The sequence below is a fragment of the Doryrhamphus excisus genome, chromosome 5, assembly GCF_030265055.1.
Source record: "Doryrhamphus excisus isolate RoL2022-K1 chromosome 5, RoL_Dexc_1.0, whole genome shotgun sequence".
Lineage (NCBI taxonomy): Eukaryota > Metazoa > Chordata > Actinopteri > Syngnathiformes > Syngnathidae > Doryrhamphus > Doryrhamphus excisus.
Window position 1 is genome coordinate 12763145 of NC_080470.1, and position 15682 is coordinate 12778826.

General features: G+C 41.3%; 2 protein-coding genes across 8 annotated transcripts; both read right to left on the bottom strand.

The window, feature by feature from the left end:
- Window positions 1-234: 234 nt before the first annotated feature.
- On the bottom strand, window positions 235-7102 carry LOC131129116 (uncharacterized). Of its 2 annotated transcripts, none has more exons than XM_058072282.1 (6): window positions 6959-7102; window positions 5748-6452; window positions 4021-4716; window positions 2782-3549; window positions 2566-2694; window positions 235-2089 (listed from the first exon to the last, which is right to left on the bottom strand). In XM_058072282.1, the coding sequence occupies exons 2-6, from the start codon at window positions 6430-6432 to the stop codon at window positions 1944-1946; spliced, it is 2424 nt and encodes an 807-aa protein (XP_057928265.1). In that variant the 5' UTR covers window positions 6433-6452; window positions 6959-7102; the 3' UTR covers window positions 235-1943. The 2 variants fall into 2 exon arrangements, with proteins under 2 accessions (XP_057928265.1, XP_057928264.1); XM_058072281.1 differs by having other exon boundaries at window positions 6897-7045.
- A 454-nt stretch (window positions 7103-7556) lies between these two features.
- On the bottom strand, window positions 7557-15646 carry LOC131129118 (Fc receptor-like protein 2). 6 transcript variants are annotated; one of them, XM_058072289.1, is made up of 9 exons: window positions 15505-15646; window positions 14878-15090; window positions 13216-13254; window positions 12656-12961; window positions 10877-11179; window positions 10533-10796; window positions 10413-10454; window positions 8893-8962; window positions 7557-8585 (listed from the first exon to the last, which is right to left on the bottom strand). In XM_058072289.1, exons 2-9 carry the CDS (start codon window positions 14906-14908, stop codon window positions 8438-8440), a joined length of 1203 nt encoding a protein of 400 aa, XP_057928272.1. In that variant the 5' UTR covers window positions 14909-15090; window positions 15505-15646; the 3' UTR covers window positions 7557-8437. The 6 variants fall into 6 exon arrangements, with proteins under 6 accessions (XP_057928272.1, XP_057928270.1, XP_057928269.1 ...); XM_058072287.1 differs by having other exon boundaries at window positions 8351-8688; window positions 12656-12958; XM_058072286.1 differs by having other exon boundaries at window positions 8351-8688.
- Window positions 15647-15682: the final 36 nt, after the last annotated feature.

Sequence of the window (15682 nt, forward strand, 5' to 3'; positions counted from 1 at the left end):
ACATGAGTTTGCATACTCACATAACGTATGAGTTGTATTATCCTACACACCACTAGATGTTAGTAGTGTTACTTGGATTAGACAACAGTAATGGCAGTTCGTGGAATAGAAAGTAAAGCAAACAAGGAACTGCTGAGAGAGTGAATCATACTTTTTGTCAGAGAAAAGGAATGCTGTTAGTTGCTATTGTAATTGCCTTCAAATCAAGTGATGTTGATAATTAAGACACTGTGACAGATTTATATATTTATTTACATTTTGAAAATTATTCAACTGTAATCAGAGGAAATTCAATATTGTGAACCATCCCAAAAGCTATAACAAATGGGAGATAGCAGTATTACCTATTGAGCAAATTTTTGGGCCCCTTTTTTCGGACTCCGATAGAGCAGCAACACACAATAACAGACGGCTTTCTCGATCTTCCTGAATCTTCCCCTATTCCAGCTGTATTTCCTTGGATTTCCAAAGCTTACAAAAAAATTATTCCACCAATTATTCCACCCACCCTATCTAGGGTGTACCCCGCCTCTCGCCCGAAGACAGCTGGGATAGGCTCCAGCACCCCCACGCCCCTCGTGATAAGAAAATGAATGAATGAATGAATTATTCCACCCACGGCCCACCTCCAGGCCAATTCTGCTTGTGACAAAATAATCTGAGTGCGCCCCTCCATGCCCCCCAAACACACACACACACATACACCACCACACTGCAATCACTCACACTCCGCTTTGGAATGCCATTCTCAAGAGAAAACGGCCATGCTGCCTACCTTCACATACAGGAAATAGAACTAAAATTCAGACAGCAAACAAACGGGAGATACTCATGGAGAAAGGCAACCAAGAGGGGCCAAAGGAACAGAACGTGTTGCAGACAAACCACCGCAGGACTACCCGTGTTTAGGAAATCTTGGGTAGGCACACACATTGTGATGAAAAAGGCTATTTACAACTCCAGACATCGGTGAGCTATAAGTTGCATATATGAAGAGCTTGCAACCAAAAGGCGCTAAATCCAATTTTCACTAAGTTGCATGTTTTTCATGAGTTTGATAGACCTCTGTCATCCAAATCACATATTTTGGTCTTGAAATCATTTTTAAAAATATGAAAAAAAGTGATATGAAATTTATGCTTTCAACCAAAAGGCGCTATTTCCATTTCAGATTTCAACCAAAAGGAGCTAAATCCCTTTCTTTATTCTTTATTCTGATTGGCCCAAGTTTCCCATCTATTGATAATCTGACCAATCAGAGAGAAGAATACAATTGGCACTGCACATACAGAAAGCCAGTATCAGTGCGCATCCTGTTTTGTTTGTGTACATTTTGATCGAATACGAAGTCGCAAAAATACTGCAATTTATACAATCCTAGTGCAGTTTTACCATGAATGAGCTAGCTGATATAACAAATAACCCAAGGAAAAGACAGAAGAATGAAGGAAAAATGGAAGAAAAACAAGGCTAAAAGGAGATCAAATAGCGGTGAAGGTGAGTTGAAATTTTGTGTTTGATTCAGTCCCATATGTGCCATTTGGTGTTAGGGAATTGATGTGCGTGTGGCTCTTTACAATGTAAAGAGTTTGTAATGAGATGATTTTTGTCACTGTCACCAAAAAAAAAAATAATTTAAAAAAATATATAAAATACATGGTGTGTGCAGGATTTTTATAGCATGCATTTTTATGACCTATATTGATAGCTCTTTCATTTGCAATATAGACTTGATGACCAAATAGATTGATATGTGCGTAATTAAAAATCATTGATTTTCTCGAAATCAGTCAAAATGGATTTAGCGCCTTTTGGTTGCAAGCTCTTCATATGCAGGTAACACTTCCTGTATGCACGCTCTGTAATGGTACACAGACAACTGCATGACTGGAGAACAGTGAAATTGTACAGAGGGCTGAAAAAAGCGCAATTAACTCATTCTGTCAATCCACTTTTTGACTAGAAGCTGAGTTATTTTGTGTACCCATGGAACTGTATTCTGATGTCTTTAAAAAGTTGGAGGCCACCTGACCGACTTTCCATTCCATCCATTCCATAACATTCTCAGAGTGTGGTCTCCTTGTGCTCACTGCAAATGGAAATTGTCAGACATTTAAACAAAAGTAATAAGATTACGATGCTTTTTCAAACAATAATAAATCTGGGACATTAAAATTTACCAATAATAATATAGCTAACCAGGGTGTACAGCAGCGATCCATCATGGTGTGATGTAGCTAAATAAGGTACTGTAACCAAAATGTTAGGAAAGAGTATGCATTATGCTATATTGGGTAATAGCATAAAATAGAATACAACATTATGTAATAACCGATATTATACATAATACTGTCATTCAAGTTAATTAACAGTTCCCTGCATATATATTTTCATAGAGAAATTGTGTTTTTCCTGAAGACAATTAAAAAATGTAACTATGCAAGTCCCAGATTTTCATAATGATCCTGTTTCTAATCCCAGTCTAACAATTACAGAACAGAATAACACTCACATGCATGTTAAACAAGCCGGCATTAATTTCAATGTAATACAAAGTGTACATACACGTAGGCAGTAGGAAGTCCATGCTGTTCCGATTTGTTAATTCCATAACAGCCTTATTCAGCTCTTCAATCTCCTGCTCGAGTTTTGACAGCAGACTCTTCTTCTTGTCATTGTCCTTTTTGTTTAAGCCTTTGTCAAAAAAGTGTAGAGAAAAAACATGAAACCAGTGGATTTTTTTTTACTATGTGTGTGTGTACTGAATTTAATGGTACTCACTCGGCAGCTTTCGGTGCATTCCGCCAGATAAGTCAGCTATGTCCTTACGCAGCAGCAGGAACTTCTCCCTGAAGTAGACCATTAGCTGTAACTCACGCATTTTGAGCATCTCCGTCAGCTGATTTGTGAGTTTCCTCTTTTGGAACACTTCTTCCATCCTGAGGTTGATGTTCTCCATGTCAGGGCGGAAGAGGTGGCCCCCGTTCTTTGCTGACATCTCATCTATCTTCTTAAACAGTTGGGTGATCTGGATCGAGCATGGTTTCTTTGAGATGTTCAAGTAGTGGTATCTGTTTTGACATTTGTCCACCAGCCAGTGTAGTGCACTGTGCTCCGTCTCAATGGACTCCTCTAGTGACATATCTGTCAGGGTGTCCACGTTTGTGAAGAGAACCATGGTGTGGTTCCAGATGGTGTCACCAAAGAGCTCCATGTGATCCTCTAGGTTGTCCTGCTCAGTTTCCTTGAATTTCAGATCTAATGGAATCACAATCAGAACAGCGTGGACACCCTTTGGGCTCAAGGTCAGACCTCTGACTATTTCTCGGTCCTGCTGCTTGCTGCAATGTGAGGCCTCCTGAGACCAACCAGGGGTGTCGACCACTGTGACCTCCCTATCAGCAACCAGCGCTTTCCTCACCAGACACTGGTCATTTGGACGGGTGGGGAACAGAATGCTTTGCATGAGGTAATTTGCTACTGATGTCTTTCCAGAGGTCTTATGACCAAGAATCATAATTCTCAGCTCTTTCAACTTGTGGGTGGAACCTAAAAGGAAACCAAAATATATGACACACATATACAGCTGAGAATCCTGAGAATACAGCAGAGAATATCCGAACAGTGATGTACCAGACATACAGTGCGGAAATCTTGGAACATTGAGGCCAATTCCTTTATTTTTAATGGAGACTGAAAACATTTGGGTTTGACATCAAAGATGAATATGAGACCAGAGAGCAACATTTCAGATTTGGAGCTGTCTTCTAAATTGTGCATCTGATCCAGACATCAATACCTAAAAATAGGTCAAATGTTGCTCTCTGGTCTCATTATTCATCTTTTCATGTCAAACCTCCATTGTTTCAGTCGACAGCAAAATAATGGAATTGGCCACACGCTTCCAATATTTCTGGAGGGCACTGGGATTTCCTACTAGAAAATTCTGTCCTGAACACCAAATATTGTACCCATTAAACTGTAGGACCAAAGAAAGTGCATTAACAAATAAGACAGTACCTTTCCCAACTGCGCTTGCAGCCTTCACTTGACTTTGCCTCCGTTTGGCAGCCTCTTCAACTTGCCTTTTTTTCGCCATCAGGGTCACCAGCATTCTCTTATCAGGTACAAAATGCCGGCCTTGGTTCCCAGCCATTGTCATTGTGATTTTCTCCATCAGCTCTTTCACCTGAGTGCCATCATCTTCGTTGATGTTGTCCAGAACGTGATATCTGTTGCCGCATCGATCCACTAGAGACTGCAGGGCTTTCCCCTCACCCTCGATGTATTCTTCTATGGTACGCTCTCCCAGCCAGTCCCCTTTGGTGAAAACCACCATGGTGTATTCCCACACGGCCTCCCCAAGTAGCTCCACATGACTTGTGACTGCATCCAGGTGCTTGGTGTTGAAAGAGGCTTCTGCATCTATCACCAGCAGGAAGACGTGGGGTTCTGGAGAACACAAAAAAATGCTGTGCTTCAACTCATCCTTAATCACCTCCGGGGTGTCGCAAGCGGGGAAGCTTTTCCACCAGCCTGGCGTGTCCACAATTGTTGTCTCAGTTCGACCCACAGAGCCCTGTTGGGCCAGCGAGCGAGTTGTCCTTCTTCCATCTTCATGCTCTTTGATTCCCAAGAGGGTGTTCCCTACGGAGGTTTTTCCGACGAATCGACTGCCCAAGAGAACTAGCTGAAGTTTTTGAATGGGTGTCATTTCTACATGTGCCAGACAAAAGAAGAGATTTTTGTTATTTCAAACTTGACAGAAGTTTCTGACTTTAGTCAGAATATTTGACTAATTTTACAAATATCCCCTTGGCCACCTCTGTGTGGAGTTTGCATGTTCTCCCTGGTTTCCTCCCACATTCCAAAAACATGCATGTTAATTTAACTGCCGACTCCAAATTGTCCATAGGTATGAATGTGAGTGTGAATAGTTGTTTGTCTATATGTGCCCTGCGATTGGCTGGTGACCAGACAAGTCAACTGGCATAGGCTCCATCATACCTCCGTGATCCTAATGAGGGTAAGCGGCATAGAAAAGGGATGAATGGAGGGTTTCAGACATGCTTAATAAGTTACATTAAGGAACATCACATGGTTACATTAGTTCAATGTCTGAAATGGAGTAGGAAAAAGCAGTCTAGTATTATAATCCTAGCCCTAAATACAAACCTCTGTCACGCCCTGTGTTCTTCCGTGACAGTTTGTTTATGTTCCTTTTTTGATGTTTTGTTTCTCTTTGGATGCTCTTATTTTTCTATTCACTTCCTGCCTTCCTGCATTCCTATTACCTCCCCACACCTGTTTCTAATTTCAGTTACGTCTATTTAGTTCAGGTGTGTGCTACTTCTTTGTTGGATCATTGTTGTTTGGTTAACTCAGTTGCCAGTTTCCTGCTGTTGCACAGCCGCAATTATTATTAAAGAAAATGCATTTTTTAACTACACTTGGTCCTGCTTTCTGCATCCTGGGATCACAACGCAACGGCGGCAAGCCCGAATGTGACAGACGGAACAGGGCATGGCAGGAAGTGAATACAAAAATAAGAGTATTTACCCATTTCTATTGATGAGTCGGTGCTTGTTTGTTTGGGATGGCGCATCAGAACGTGTTTATTTTGTCAATTTGGGACATGGGAGGGGTTTAAGTGTTGTTATTTTATGTATTCATTACTAACCTTTTTTTGCCTCCTATGTCCTCATTGAATATGTTATGCTCCCCTGGGTCACAACACAATTGCTTACCTGAAATGGCCCCTTCCAGTTGCATTCTTTGCTCGTCTGCCCGTCTCTTTCTCTCTATGGCCCTCTTAGCCACTTCTTCTTGCTTTTTCTGAATGGTGACAAGTATGTGCTCATCTAGCTCATAGAAGCTGTCGTCATTGTTCTCCACCATCTCATCAATTTTCTTCATCAGCTGTGTGACCTGAGATAAGTTGGTCTTATCCTTGTTGCGGAACACATGATACCTGTCATTGCACTTTTCTATCAACCACTTGAGTTCCGGGCCCTCGCTCTCAATGTGCTGCTCAATGGTCTTCTCTGCCAGGAAGTCTCCACAAGTGAAAAGCACCATACTGTATTGCCACACACGCTCCCCCAGGAGCTTCATATGTTCTTGCACGGTCTTCCTCTGGTCAACAGAAAAGGCAGAATCAATTGCAATGACAAGGAGGAAAGCGTGAGGTCCAGGCAGGCATTTGGAGGCGTTGAGTTTGAATCGCTGTTTGTCTCCCTCTGGGATCTCTCTGAGGGACCGCGAGATCTTCCAACCCGGAGCATCAACAACCACCAGATTCCGGCCCTCCACTTCTTCATGTCTGACTTCAGACTGAGCTGTTCTTGTCAGCCCACACTCAAAACTTTCTTTCCTCAGTATGGTGTTGCCACAGGAGCTTTTGCCAGACCATCTATCACCAATCAGCACCATTCGTCTCTCCGGTATATACTCTGCCAAGTAAACAGATTTGAAGTATTGAGTTAGTATTAATATTGGATGTGCACCTGTTATCTTAACTATCACTACCCCAGACATAAATGATTTTATTGAAACATTTGTTAGTTCCATTTGTTATATTTTTTGTGGTGGTTTAGGTGTTACACAACACAAACAAGGCTATCTATCGAGTTCTTGTTGTTCCTGTTATTCAACTTTAATCACAAACTAATGAGGCACCCACTCTTCTTTCTCTTATGTTTTTGCTCTTGTTGTACACCCAATGCAACCAAATAAAACAGAAATGTGTATGTTAAACTACTTACTAGTAATCATACATTATACAATGCAGTTTGTATATAAAATAGAGTATAAAAACACAGAAAAGTTCAAATGTGAATTCTTGCTGATACATTTATTGATCTATTTCACAATGTAAAGAACAGGGTTGTACTCACCCTTGTCTGCCATTCTCCTCAGAAAACAAGACCGAAGAACACAAGGGCTAGATGTGTTTTACCTTGTGCGTGACAAGCGACCTCAGGTCTGGGTTATGTGGTTTGCGAGTCAAGGCAAAGCTGTCAAACTGGTTTAGGTCAAGAAGAATTTTGTCCACTTTGTGGACAAAAATGTCCCAAAATATCCTATTTAAACACCAAAATCCAGACATTTGTTGACATTCCACACACGGAAATATTACAGCACTACACTTTTACAACATTTTCTTATAATACACTACAGTTAGGGATGGGCACTTTTTTGTGTGCCTCATCCTTTTTTCCTTGGCCCCGCCCTCTCTAGAGCAATAAATGCGACCTGTTGGTCTTAATTTATTCCACCCACGACCCGCCTCCGGGCATGCCCACTTCGCTGTGATTGGTCACACACCCAAAGTGCTTCCTATTAAAATATTCCTTATATTGAATATATAAGGTTCATAGTTTTTTTTTGTGAATGGCGCAGCCTGGCGCAGTGTGGCACACCTGCGCCTCTGCCCCTCCCACCGGCGCAAGTGGCAAAGAAGGAGAAGAGAAGGCGTGAGAGGGTTTAACACAGTCAAGTGTAATCTTAACCAATGAAATGAATGTCCCTATTTGCCTTTAAATGCGTAGGGCCCACTGGACTGCACATCAGAAGCCACAATGTGCTTGTAGACCAGCTCTGCTCAACACAGCAGCAGGCTAATCCAGGCATAGTACTTGTGTCGTCGCCAAATAGGAGAGCCTTTGATGCTGTGGCTGTTTGTGATTGGCTGAAAAATGTGAATTCATTAGTTGGCATCATACTTTCAGATGCCGTCAGGTTGAGTCTTTGATCTGACATCAGATGTGATAGGGTATGCCATGCTCCGCCACCCTGTGCCACAAAATTAGAGCCCTATGTCTCTCAACTGGCCTGAGGATCCCTCAGAATCTTCCAGGAGGAGCTAGACAAAGTAGCCGGGGGAGGCTTCCCTGCTTAGGCTTCCACGCCTCAACTTGACCACCCGATAAGTGGAAGAAGATGGATGGATAGAGGAGCGTTTTAAAATGGCAATAAAATAGACATTGATACTCCAGTGCTGTGATTTACATATTTCAACTAAGAATGCTTTTCTCTTGTTAAAGGGCACTTGGCTGAAAAACATTCTTGAGGGGGTTGGCTGAAAACCAGAGACACAAGGGGACAAGGGGACAACTGAGAAGCACATTCAATGGGAAATATTGTATACATTGTGAAACACACAATGCCAACCAATGCACAAATCCATAGTGCACTCCATACAAGACAAGACACTGAGACATACTGTATACAACAAATGTGGAGTACATCCGTTTTATGCAAAAATGCTGATGAATTCAGACAGCCATATGAGTCTTTGAAATGAAATCAGTTCAATTGCAATTTAGCTTGTTGCGTATTGTAGAACAGGTCAGGTCGAATCAAAAGATTAATACACTACATATATTTGTACTGTAAATGCTCAGCTCATATCCACGATAGAGGTGAGAGAGAACTTTCATGTGTGCGAGAGCAGATTGGACATCTCCATCCAGGACAGATCCCACTGTACCTCTGTTACATCCTGCTTGGTGGCTGGAAGCGCCGTCGGTGGAGATTCCTCGGCAGAAGGCTTCCAACATCTCTGGGTGTAGATCATCTTGTACCTTCACATGAACCGACAAAAGGGTCAGAGAGTCCCTCAAATGACTGACAGGCTTTTTGAAAACTGTCTTGAATAGGGGGTGTCCAGAATCTTTCCAGGGTGCACTGCATACAAAAAATTAAAGCATAATTAAAGGCTACACGGTGGCATCATGGTTGGATGGATGGATAGATGAAGGTGCTTAAACCAATCCAATGTAGCTATCTGAAGAAAACATCCCCATCTTAGCCTGGCATTATAGGTGACAGAGCAAATTAGTGTCATAACTAACAATAACCAGTCATGGAAAAAAAAATATTCCACCCTACCTGAAGTAATAGATTAGCCAGATAGCCAACAGCATGAAGACGATAAAAACACATGAAGCAATCCAATATCCTGTTGAGAAAAAAAGACTCATATTTGTTTAAGTTCTGGTAGTCCTCACGTTATGAACAGGTTCTGTTCCTAGACTATATGTAAGTCGAGTTTTAACTTATTTTACTCCTAAGTCACTCACACTGTACACATAACAGATGCAATACATAGAAATATGCTGTTATCACTGTCCAATTCATAGGAGCAGATCATTTCACATGTTAAAGAATACCATTCTTTATCCTCCATGATGTCTCCCACAGTTCAGTAGCTTGTACCGGGCATGCAACTAAGGGTGCTTTATCCACAGAGCGTATCACAATGTCTAATTTACATTTTACTTTCACATTTATACGCTAGCCCAGACAAGTCTGCCTCACTGCCTTGGGAGTCACAATAGAGACTTGACTTAAATAGTTAGAATAAAAGAATAAAAGTGGCATTCTACTTCCTTCCTTCCTGTAGCCACACTGTTATCCACCAGTTCACCAATATATTCATCTGCCTTAATATATTTCTGTCTTGGGAAAGTAAGTAGTTCTTTTTATCTTCTTGTACGGTATTAATGATTAATGGCAGTGCATGCGTAACTGTGAAAAGATGAAACTCAGAACACCCTAAAAAGGAGACCTCCTGTGCTAAGACAGAGAGCATCAACCCTGCACAGGTCTGCTCATTTATCCTTCTGTTGTGGCTCCAGCTGGTTTATGCTTCTGTGTAGTCTCACTAAGCTGTCTCTTCTGATGTCATCATGAGCACTTCAAAGTTTTGAGTCAGAGTTGACCGCCAAAGTGCTAGCAGTGTTTTCTGGTGAGTTAGTGAGAAACCATGATGTTGGCACTATTTCCGTTGTTAGCTTCATTTGTTGCCAATGAACAATGGCAACAAAGGCGACATGCAGAGGGGTGCTGGAACCGGAACAAATCAATGTGTTACAACACTTTCATTGTGAATGTTGATCCAAAATCGGTGGAGAAGGTCATGCCAAATTGTCAAACATACATAACGTGAGGAAATACCACACATTTTCTGCATGGAAATGTGTAGGAATTCCATGGATATAAGTCAATTCATTTTCAAGATAATGCATTTTAATAACATCCCCTCTGCTCTGTGGCCTCTTGAGCTGTCATCACATCCAGTTGGCATATTGTTTTCTGTATATTGCTTGTAAAAATGACAATATCCGTCCATTTTCTATGCCGTTTATCCTCACTCGGGAGGTGCTGGGGTATGCTGGAGCATATCCCAACTGTCCCTTTAAGAAAACAATGTAGTGTTATCTTCAATTTAGTGGTCAATCAGGTTCTGTGGCTCCAAATGGGTTTTAAATGAAAACAGATTTGATGCTAAAGGTTTCCAACCCCTGTGCAGTTGGGTGAAAGCATTGTAGTGCGAACTGCAAGTGAAGCGATATAGTGTAAAGCAATGGCCATAAACTAACTGTGGTCAAAGTCAACGCATAGTTTACCAGGACTGGAGCCAGCTGACAAATCGGCAGATAACGAGTGGCCTAAAACACACAACAGTCACATTTTAATGACTGACTTGTTACAGGGAAGAAAACACAACAATGTACAGCATGTCTTACGTCTAACTGATAACCAGCTCTCTGGGCTCTCCATGGTTCTGTCCTGAGAAGCACACTTGTAGAAGCCTTCATGCGCCTCTGTCACATTCTCTAAGGTCAGCTTTATGTCTCTACCAGGACTGGAAGAAGTGGTAGTGCACATTTCAATGCCATTCCTGAAAAATATGCTTTTAGTGTGGTTGCCTCTCCAATAGTGACAGGATAAGTCCACACTACTCCCCTGTGTTACGGCGAAGGCGGGAGTCCTCATGATGACCGGACCAGCTGCAGGACAAAGACACCATGAAAGACAACAATAAGATGTACTACATGTTATGCTGTGTTCATAGATTTCCAAGACTCACAGCTAACGGTGATTTGAACTGCGCTGCTGCGGCCTTCAGCACCCTCGCACCAGTACAGCCCGGCATGCCTCCTGGCAGCAGAGAGGACACAGGTACCAGATGTGGCTGCACTAACAGAGCCCCCTAGCGGTGAACACGCAGCAGTCTTGGAGTCATAGGTCCTTGTTCCGTGGCTAAGGGAGGATTGCCTCAGTACCCAAGATGAGGAGTTTGTCTGAGGCTCAGGGCATCGGACAGTGAAGGTGTCGCCGATGAACATGTGTCGAGTGCTTGGTGTCAGAGTGAGTGAGGGAAGACGTAGCTCTGAGGCAGCCAGAGACAAAAAACAAATCAAATATCAAATCACAATCAAAGGCTCATGAACTAATGCTTGTAATTATTGACTATTTTAAAGTCAAAGACAACACTTTGTGTTGGTGACAAAGCATATTATTGTTTCAACATATCAGCTTTTCTCTTTTTTTATGTGTTATAATGGAACAATAACAAACAAAACACACTTGAAATTACATGAAATTAAGATATTGCCAGATCATTATGAGAAAAAAATAGTCACAAGAGAACAAATGTATACCAAAATGAGAACTGTGCAGAATTATAGTTACATTATAATGTCAAAATGTTAAAAATATGAAGTATGATGCAGCACTGTGCTGTGGATGGCACAGGACATACAGTGAGGCTTTCAAATCACTTAGCTACTGTGTGTTTGCTTTGGACTAAGTGATCTTTAGATTCTATGTACTGCGGCCGACAGGGACAAACGCTCCAAACACAGAGTCCCATCCAAAACACACAAGAACGCAATGCAAAATAAAATTCAGGTGAGCCAGACCGAAGGGATGTGCCTATTAAAGACATGGGTGGAATGCCCAGATGAAGGCTGGTTGACTTTTGAAGAGGTACAATGAAAAGCTACAATCTTTCTTTATGTCTTTCTTAAGTACCCTGGCACAATACTTTCCAATATTATAGAGCTTGGGATTTGTAAAGGTGGGTACGTGAATAGAAATTAAAAACTGTGTGATTAAAATGGCGTCTGAAAGCATAAAACCCATGTTACGCAAGGCGCTTGAAAGCACTGAGTGGAGAGAGACATGAAGTTGTTCATTGTTCTGTGTACATTACATGAACAAATATGTAAGTTTCATGACTGCATAGTGCATTAAGATTTTATTTATATTGTGTGTTAAATGATGTTGTACTATTACTTATCAACTATGAGCCTGTACTTTGTTTCTTGACTGAATGGATATATGTGCAGTTGAAATATTAGCCACTGAGTCCTCTGATTTCTGTCAAGCGTGTGTTTTGGGGGTTAATGTGTGTGGTTTTGGCATTGGTACTTTTTTGATTTTGCAGAGTTTGTGTGATTGCAGAATATTTTATTTTTCCAGCATTTTCAGTTGCATTTGTTTTATGGTGTTTACGTGGTTCTGATCATTTCTGTTTGGAGGGGTTTTGGACGTTTTTATTTGTAGCTATATGGCGCCTCCCAGAGGAGAAGAATGTGATAAGCTATTGTCTAGGACTGTTCCTTTCATTTATCTACAGTAGTGTCATATAGTTATCTTCAAGAGTGGGACATTTCCACTTTTTATTTGAGGTATCGTGTGTTGCAAATAAAGTGAAGTTGTACAGTGCACAGTTCAATATGCATGATTATGGTGTGCTGATAGGCAAGACCTCACTCAGAGCATGTGACTGTTACTATGCCTGATGTAACACAAACATGCAAAGGTTTTGTTTCAAATCTGATGCCACTATTCTCCCACTCACCAGACACACTCAGTGTGGTGGGCCCGTTCAGGCTCACCATGGTGCCGTTGCTGTCGGAACGCTCGGCCTGACACCAGTAACTCCCTGCATCCTCCCACGTCACAGCCGTGATTGAGTAGCTGTCGCCAGAAACCGAGTGGCGGGGGTTCTCTTGAGTCTTCTGGGCTGTGTTGGGTTTGTGCCGGAACCATTGGTAGCGCCATATGAAAGTGGAGTTTGAAATCACCGTGCACTGCAACACCACACACTCCTCCAGGAAGACCTTTGATCCCGGCGGCCACACAGATACAGAGACCTTCAAGTCTTCTGGTTAGAAAGCAGACTTTGTTTTTAACAGTGTTATTGTGTGAAAACTGAGAAACAATCACTCATACTAATGTCTTTTTGTAACTAATGAGGGCAAGGGGTTTACTATAGCTTTTTTTTGTAAATTCAGGGTCTATCCAAGTATCTGAGAATTGCTATGAGGTGTTGATATATGCATAATAGGCCTAGGATCATTTTGTAATTTCAAACTTAAATAACTAATTTCTTTTCTAATGTGTCATTATTGTGTTTACCTTTAGACGGTGCAGCTTGAAGAACAAATGCTGCTACACCTGAAACACAGGAAACTTATTTTACACACACAATCTCAGCTTGGTCTTTTTATAAAAACAGGCTGTATAGTGTGTAATATGTTTTGCTGTCAGTCAAGAGTTAAATGAATGAGATTGTTAATGGCCTTCTATGGAGGGGGGGCATACTATAATGTTGCTGCTAGACTGTGATGTAACACAGCACAGCTTCTCACTTGTTAAACAAGCTAAATTTACACTCTTGTACTCCCCATGGGAACATAAAGAATGCATCTGTTTTCCTGTAACACACACACAGACCCACATACAGCACATGATTAAATAATTTCCATTCACAAGAGAAATGCATAGTTGTAGACAACCACAATGTATTCTGCCAGGTATCCTCCAATTGTTTATACATCTAATCTATGAGAAAATGGTATCATCTCAGCACAATTACTCTCTCAAGTCTTCTACAAAATTTGAACGTGATGCAAAAAATCCCGTAACCTGTGTTTGGTAGACACACACAAAAAAAACAACAACTGTTGATCAGTGGTTCCGCAAAACCTCACTGTCTCGTACACCTTCAGACACTTAACCTCAACTACTACTATCTCTGAGAAGACAATAAAGTTTATTTTAACTCATTGTAACTACTAACAAAGATGGATGTATAGGTTTTTATAAACTGGAACGCTTGACCACAATAAAGTATTGATATGACTTTTATGTTTCTTAGGCAATAAGAGGTGAAGATGTGATGCAACACAAATGCTTGTTACTTTCAGAGCCATTTTAAGCTGTAAAAACGTGTACAAGGTGGCAGAAGTGCCAAAACCTTGGTGTTGTTTCATGAAGGCATGTTTGGTGAGGTCTGTATAGACTTATTTATATATACTTATACACTCAATGATCAAAACATGGACATTTGTGGGCTGCATGGCAGAAGAGTGGTTAGCGCGCAGGCCTCACAGCTTGGAGAGACCGGAGTTCAATTCCACCCTCGGCCATCTCTGTGTGGAGTTAGCATGGTCATCCCGTGCATATGTGGGTTTTCTCTGGGGACTCTGGTTTCCTCCCACATTCCAAAAACATGCTAGGTTAATTGGTGACTCCAAATTGTCCATAGGTATGAATGTGAGTGTGAATGGTTGTTTGTGTATATGTTTCAGTAACCTTAAATGTTGAGTTATGCCTTCAGTTCATGCTTTATGTGTATTTATATGCAATTTGATTTGTTTTCTGCATGTAAAACTACAATTGTAAAACTATAAAATGTATAACATGAACAGATTAATTTCTTACGAGAGACTTTTATTTGGTAAATGTCCGTTTCGGTTAGAGTCTGACCTTCTGGGATGAATTAATGACGCTATAACCAAGGTCCCACTGTACTGTACTTTGATGCGAGAGCAAGGAGATTTGCCATGTAATGAATTTGCTCTCCACAAGACCACTGTGACAATTTGCATACCCCTGGGGTATCCCTCTTTGGGAAGCTGGAGATGGACATGAATCTAATGTATTTCTCTGGTTCCACATTTCCCTGCGGTGGGATATTATAAGTGGCAAGCGGTTTAGATAAAAGTCGTGAAAAGGCATTTGTTTCTCAAGCAATTATTACATCCACAGAAAACTGTCTACTATAGACCTACTCACCAAACAGTGAAGATATGAGGATGATGTTCATTCCTTCCAGCGCTTCGGGATCGATTACATCCAAAAAAAGCTGGATACTGTATATACAGTATACTATAATTCTTTTCTCCCTAATGTGGTCTGAGGTGTAGGAAGTCGTGGCATTCGTCTTGGGAGCAACAGTGGACAGTCACAGCAGACAGAGATGGTCATCTTGGTGGAGACATTTCCTTCCTGTGACAAACAGGCGGAGCAACACATAACAAAAACAGACCTCAAAACTACTTCAAATCAGCACTTATTTCAAGTTGATGGACATTTTTTGATCAGAACATATAGCCTCGGTTGTATACGTCTGTACAGTATTCTGTAATTCAATTTTAATAATTTGTCTTTTGCCCAATTTTGTCCAATAAATTTCAATTCAAATACATAATCTTGTTGATATAATGAATGAATTGCTTATATAGTTAAGTGACATCATGGCAGTTCAACATTAGCTGTGAACCTCCAGCTTAGTGAGCTGGAGCTAACCCCACACAGGGTCAAATTCATGTAATACTACCAAGAAAATATACAATTAAGACATCTTACATTCCTACTACATCACATAAAACCATCACAGTATCAAATTTGATTACAACTGACCGAAAGGTAGACTATACTATGGCTGCTAAGTCCAGGGTGTGCCCTGCCTCTTGCCCAAAGTCAGCTGAGATAGGCTCCAGCATACCCCTGCGACACTAGTGAGGATAAGCGGCATAGAAAAAGAGTGGATGGGTGTCAAAATCTGAACCAGGACGAACATGGGCAGGGCAGGGCAGAT

What these genes read in the sequence shown, in the direction of transcription:
- LOC131129116 (XM_058072281.1), bottom strand. An exon ending in ACTGGAAGGGGCCATTTCAG is followed by an intron (nt 4,717 to 5,747) that starts GTAAGCAATTGT and finishes TGGCACATGTAG; the next exon opens with AAATGACACCCATTCAAAAA. An exon ending in TGCAAGCGCAGTTGGGAAAG is followed by an intron (nt 3,550 to 4,020) that starts GTACTGTCTTAT and finishes GTTTCCTTTTAG; the next exon opens with GTTCCACCCACAAGTTGAAA.
- LOC131129118 (XM_058072286.1), bottom strand. Translation starts at nt 14,908, where the DNA reads ATGAACATCATCCTCATATCTTCACTGTTTG. An exon ending in TCAAGCTGCACCGTCTAAAG is followed by an intron (nt 12,962 to 13,215) that starts GTAAACACAATA and finishes CTTTCTAACCAG; the next exon opens with AAGACTTGAAGGTCTCTGTA. An exon ending in AGTTCAAATCACCGTTAGCT is followed by an intron (nt 10,797 to 10,876) that starts GTGAGTCTTGGA and finishes TTTGTCCTGCAG; the next exon opens with CTGGTCCGGTCATCATGAGG.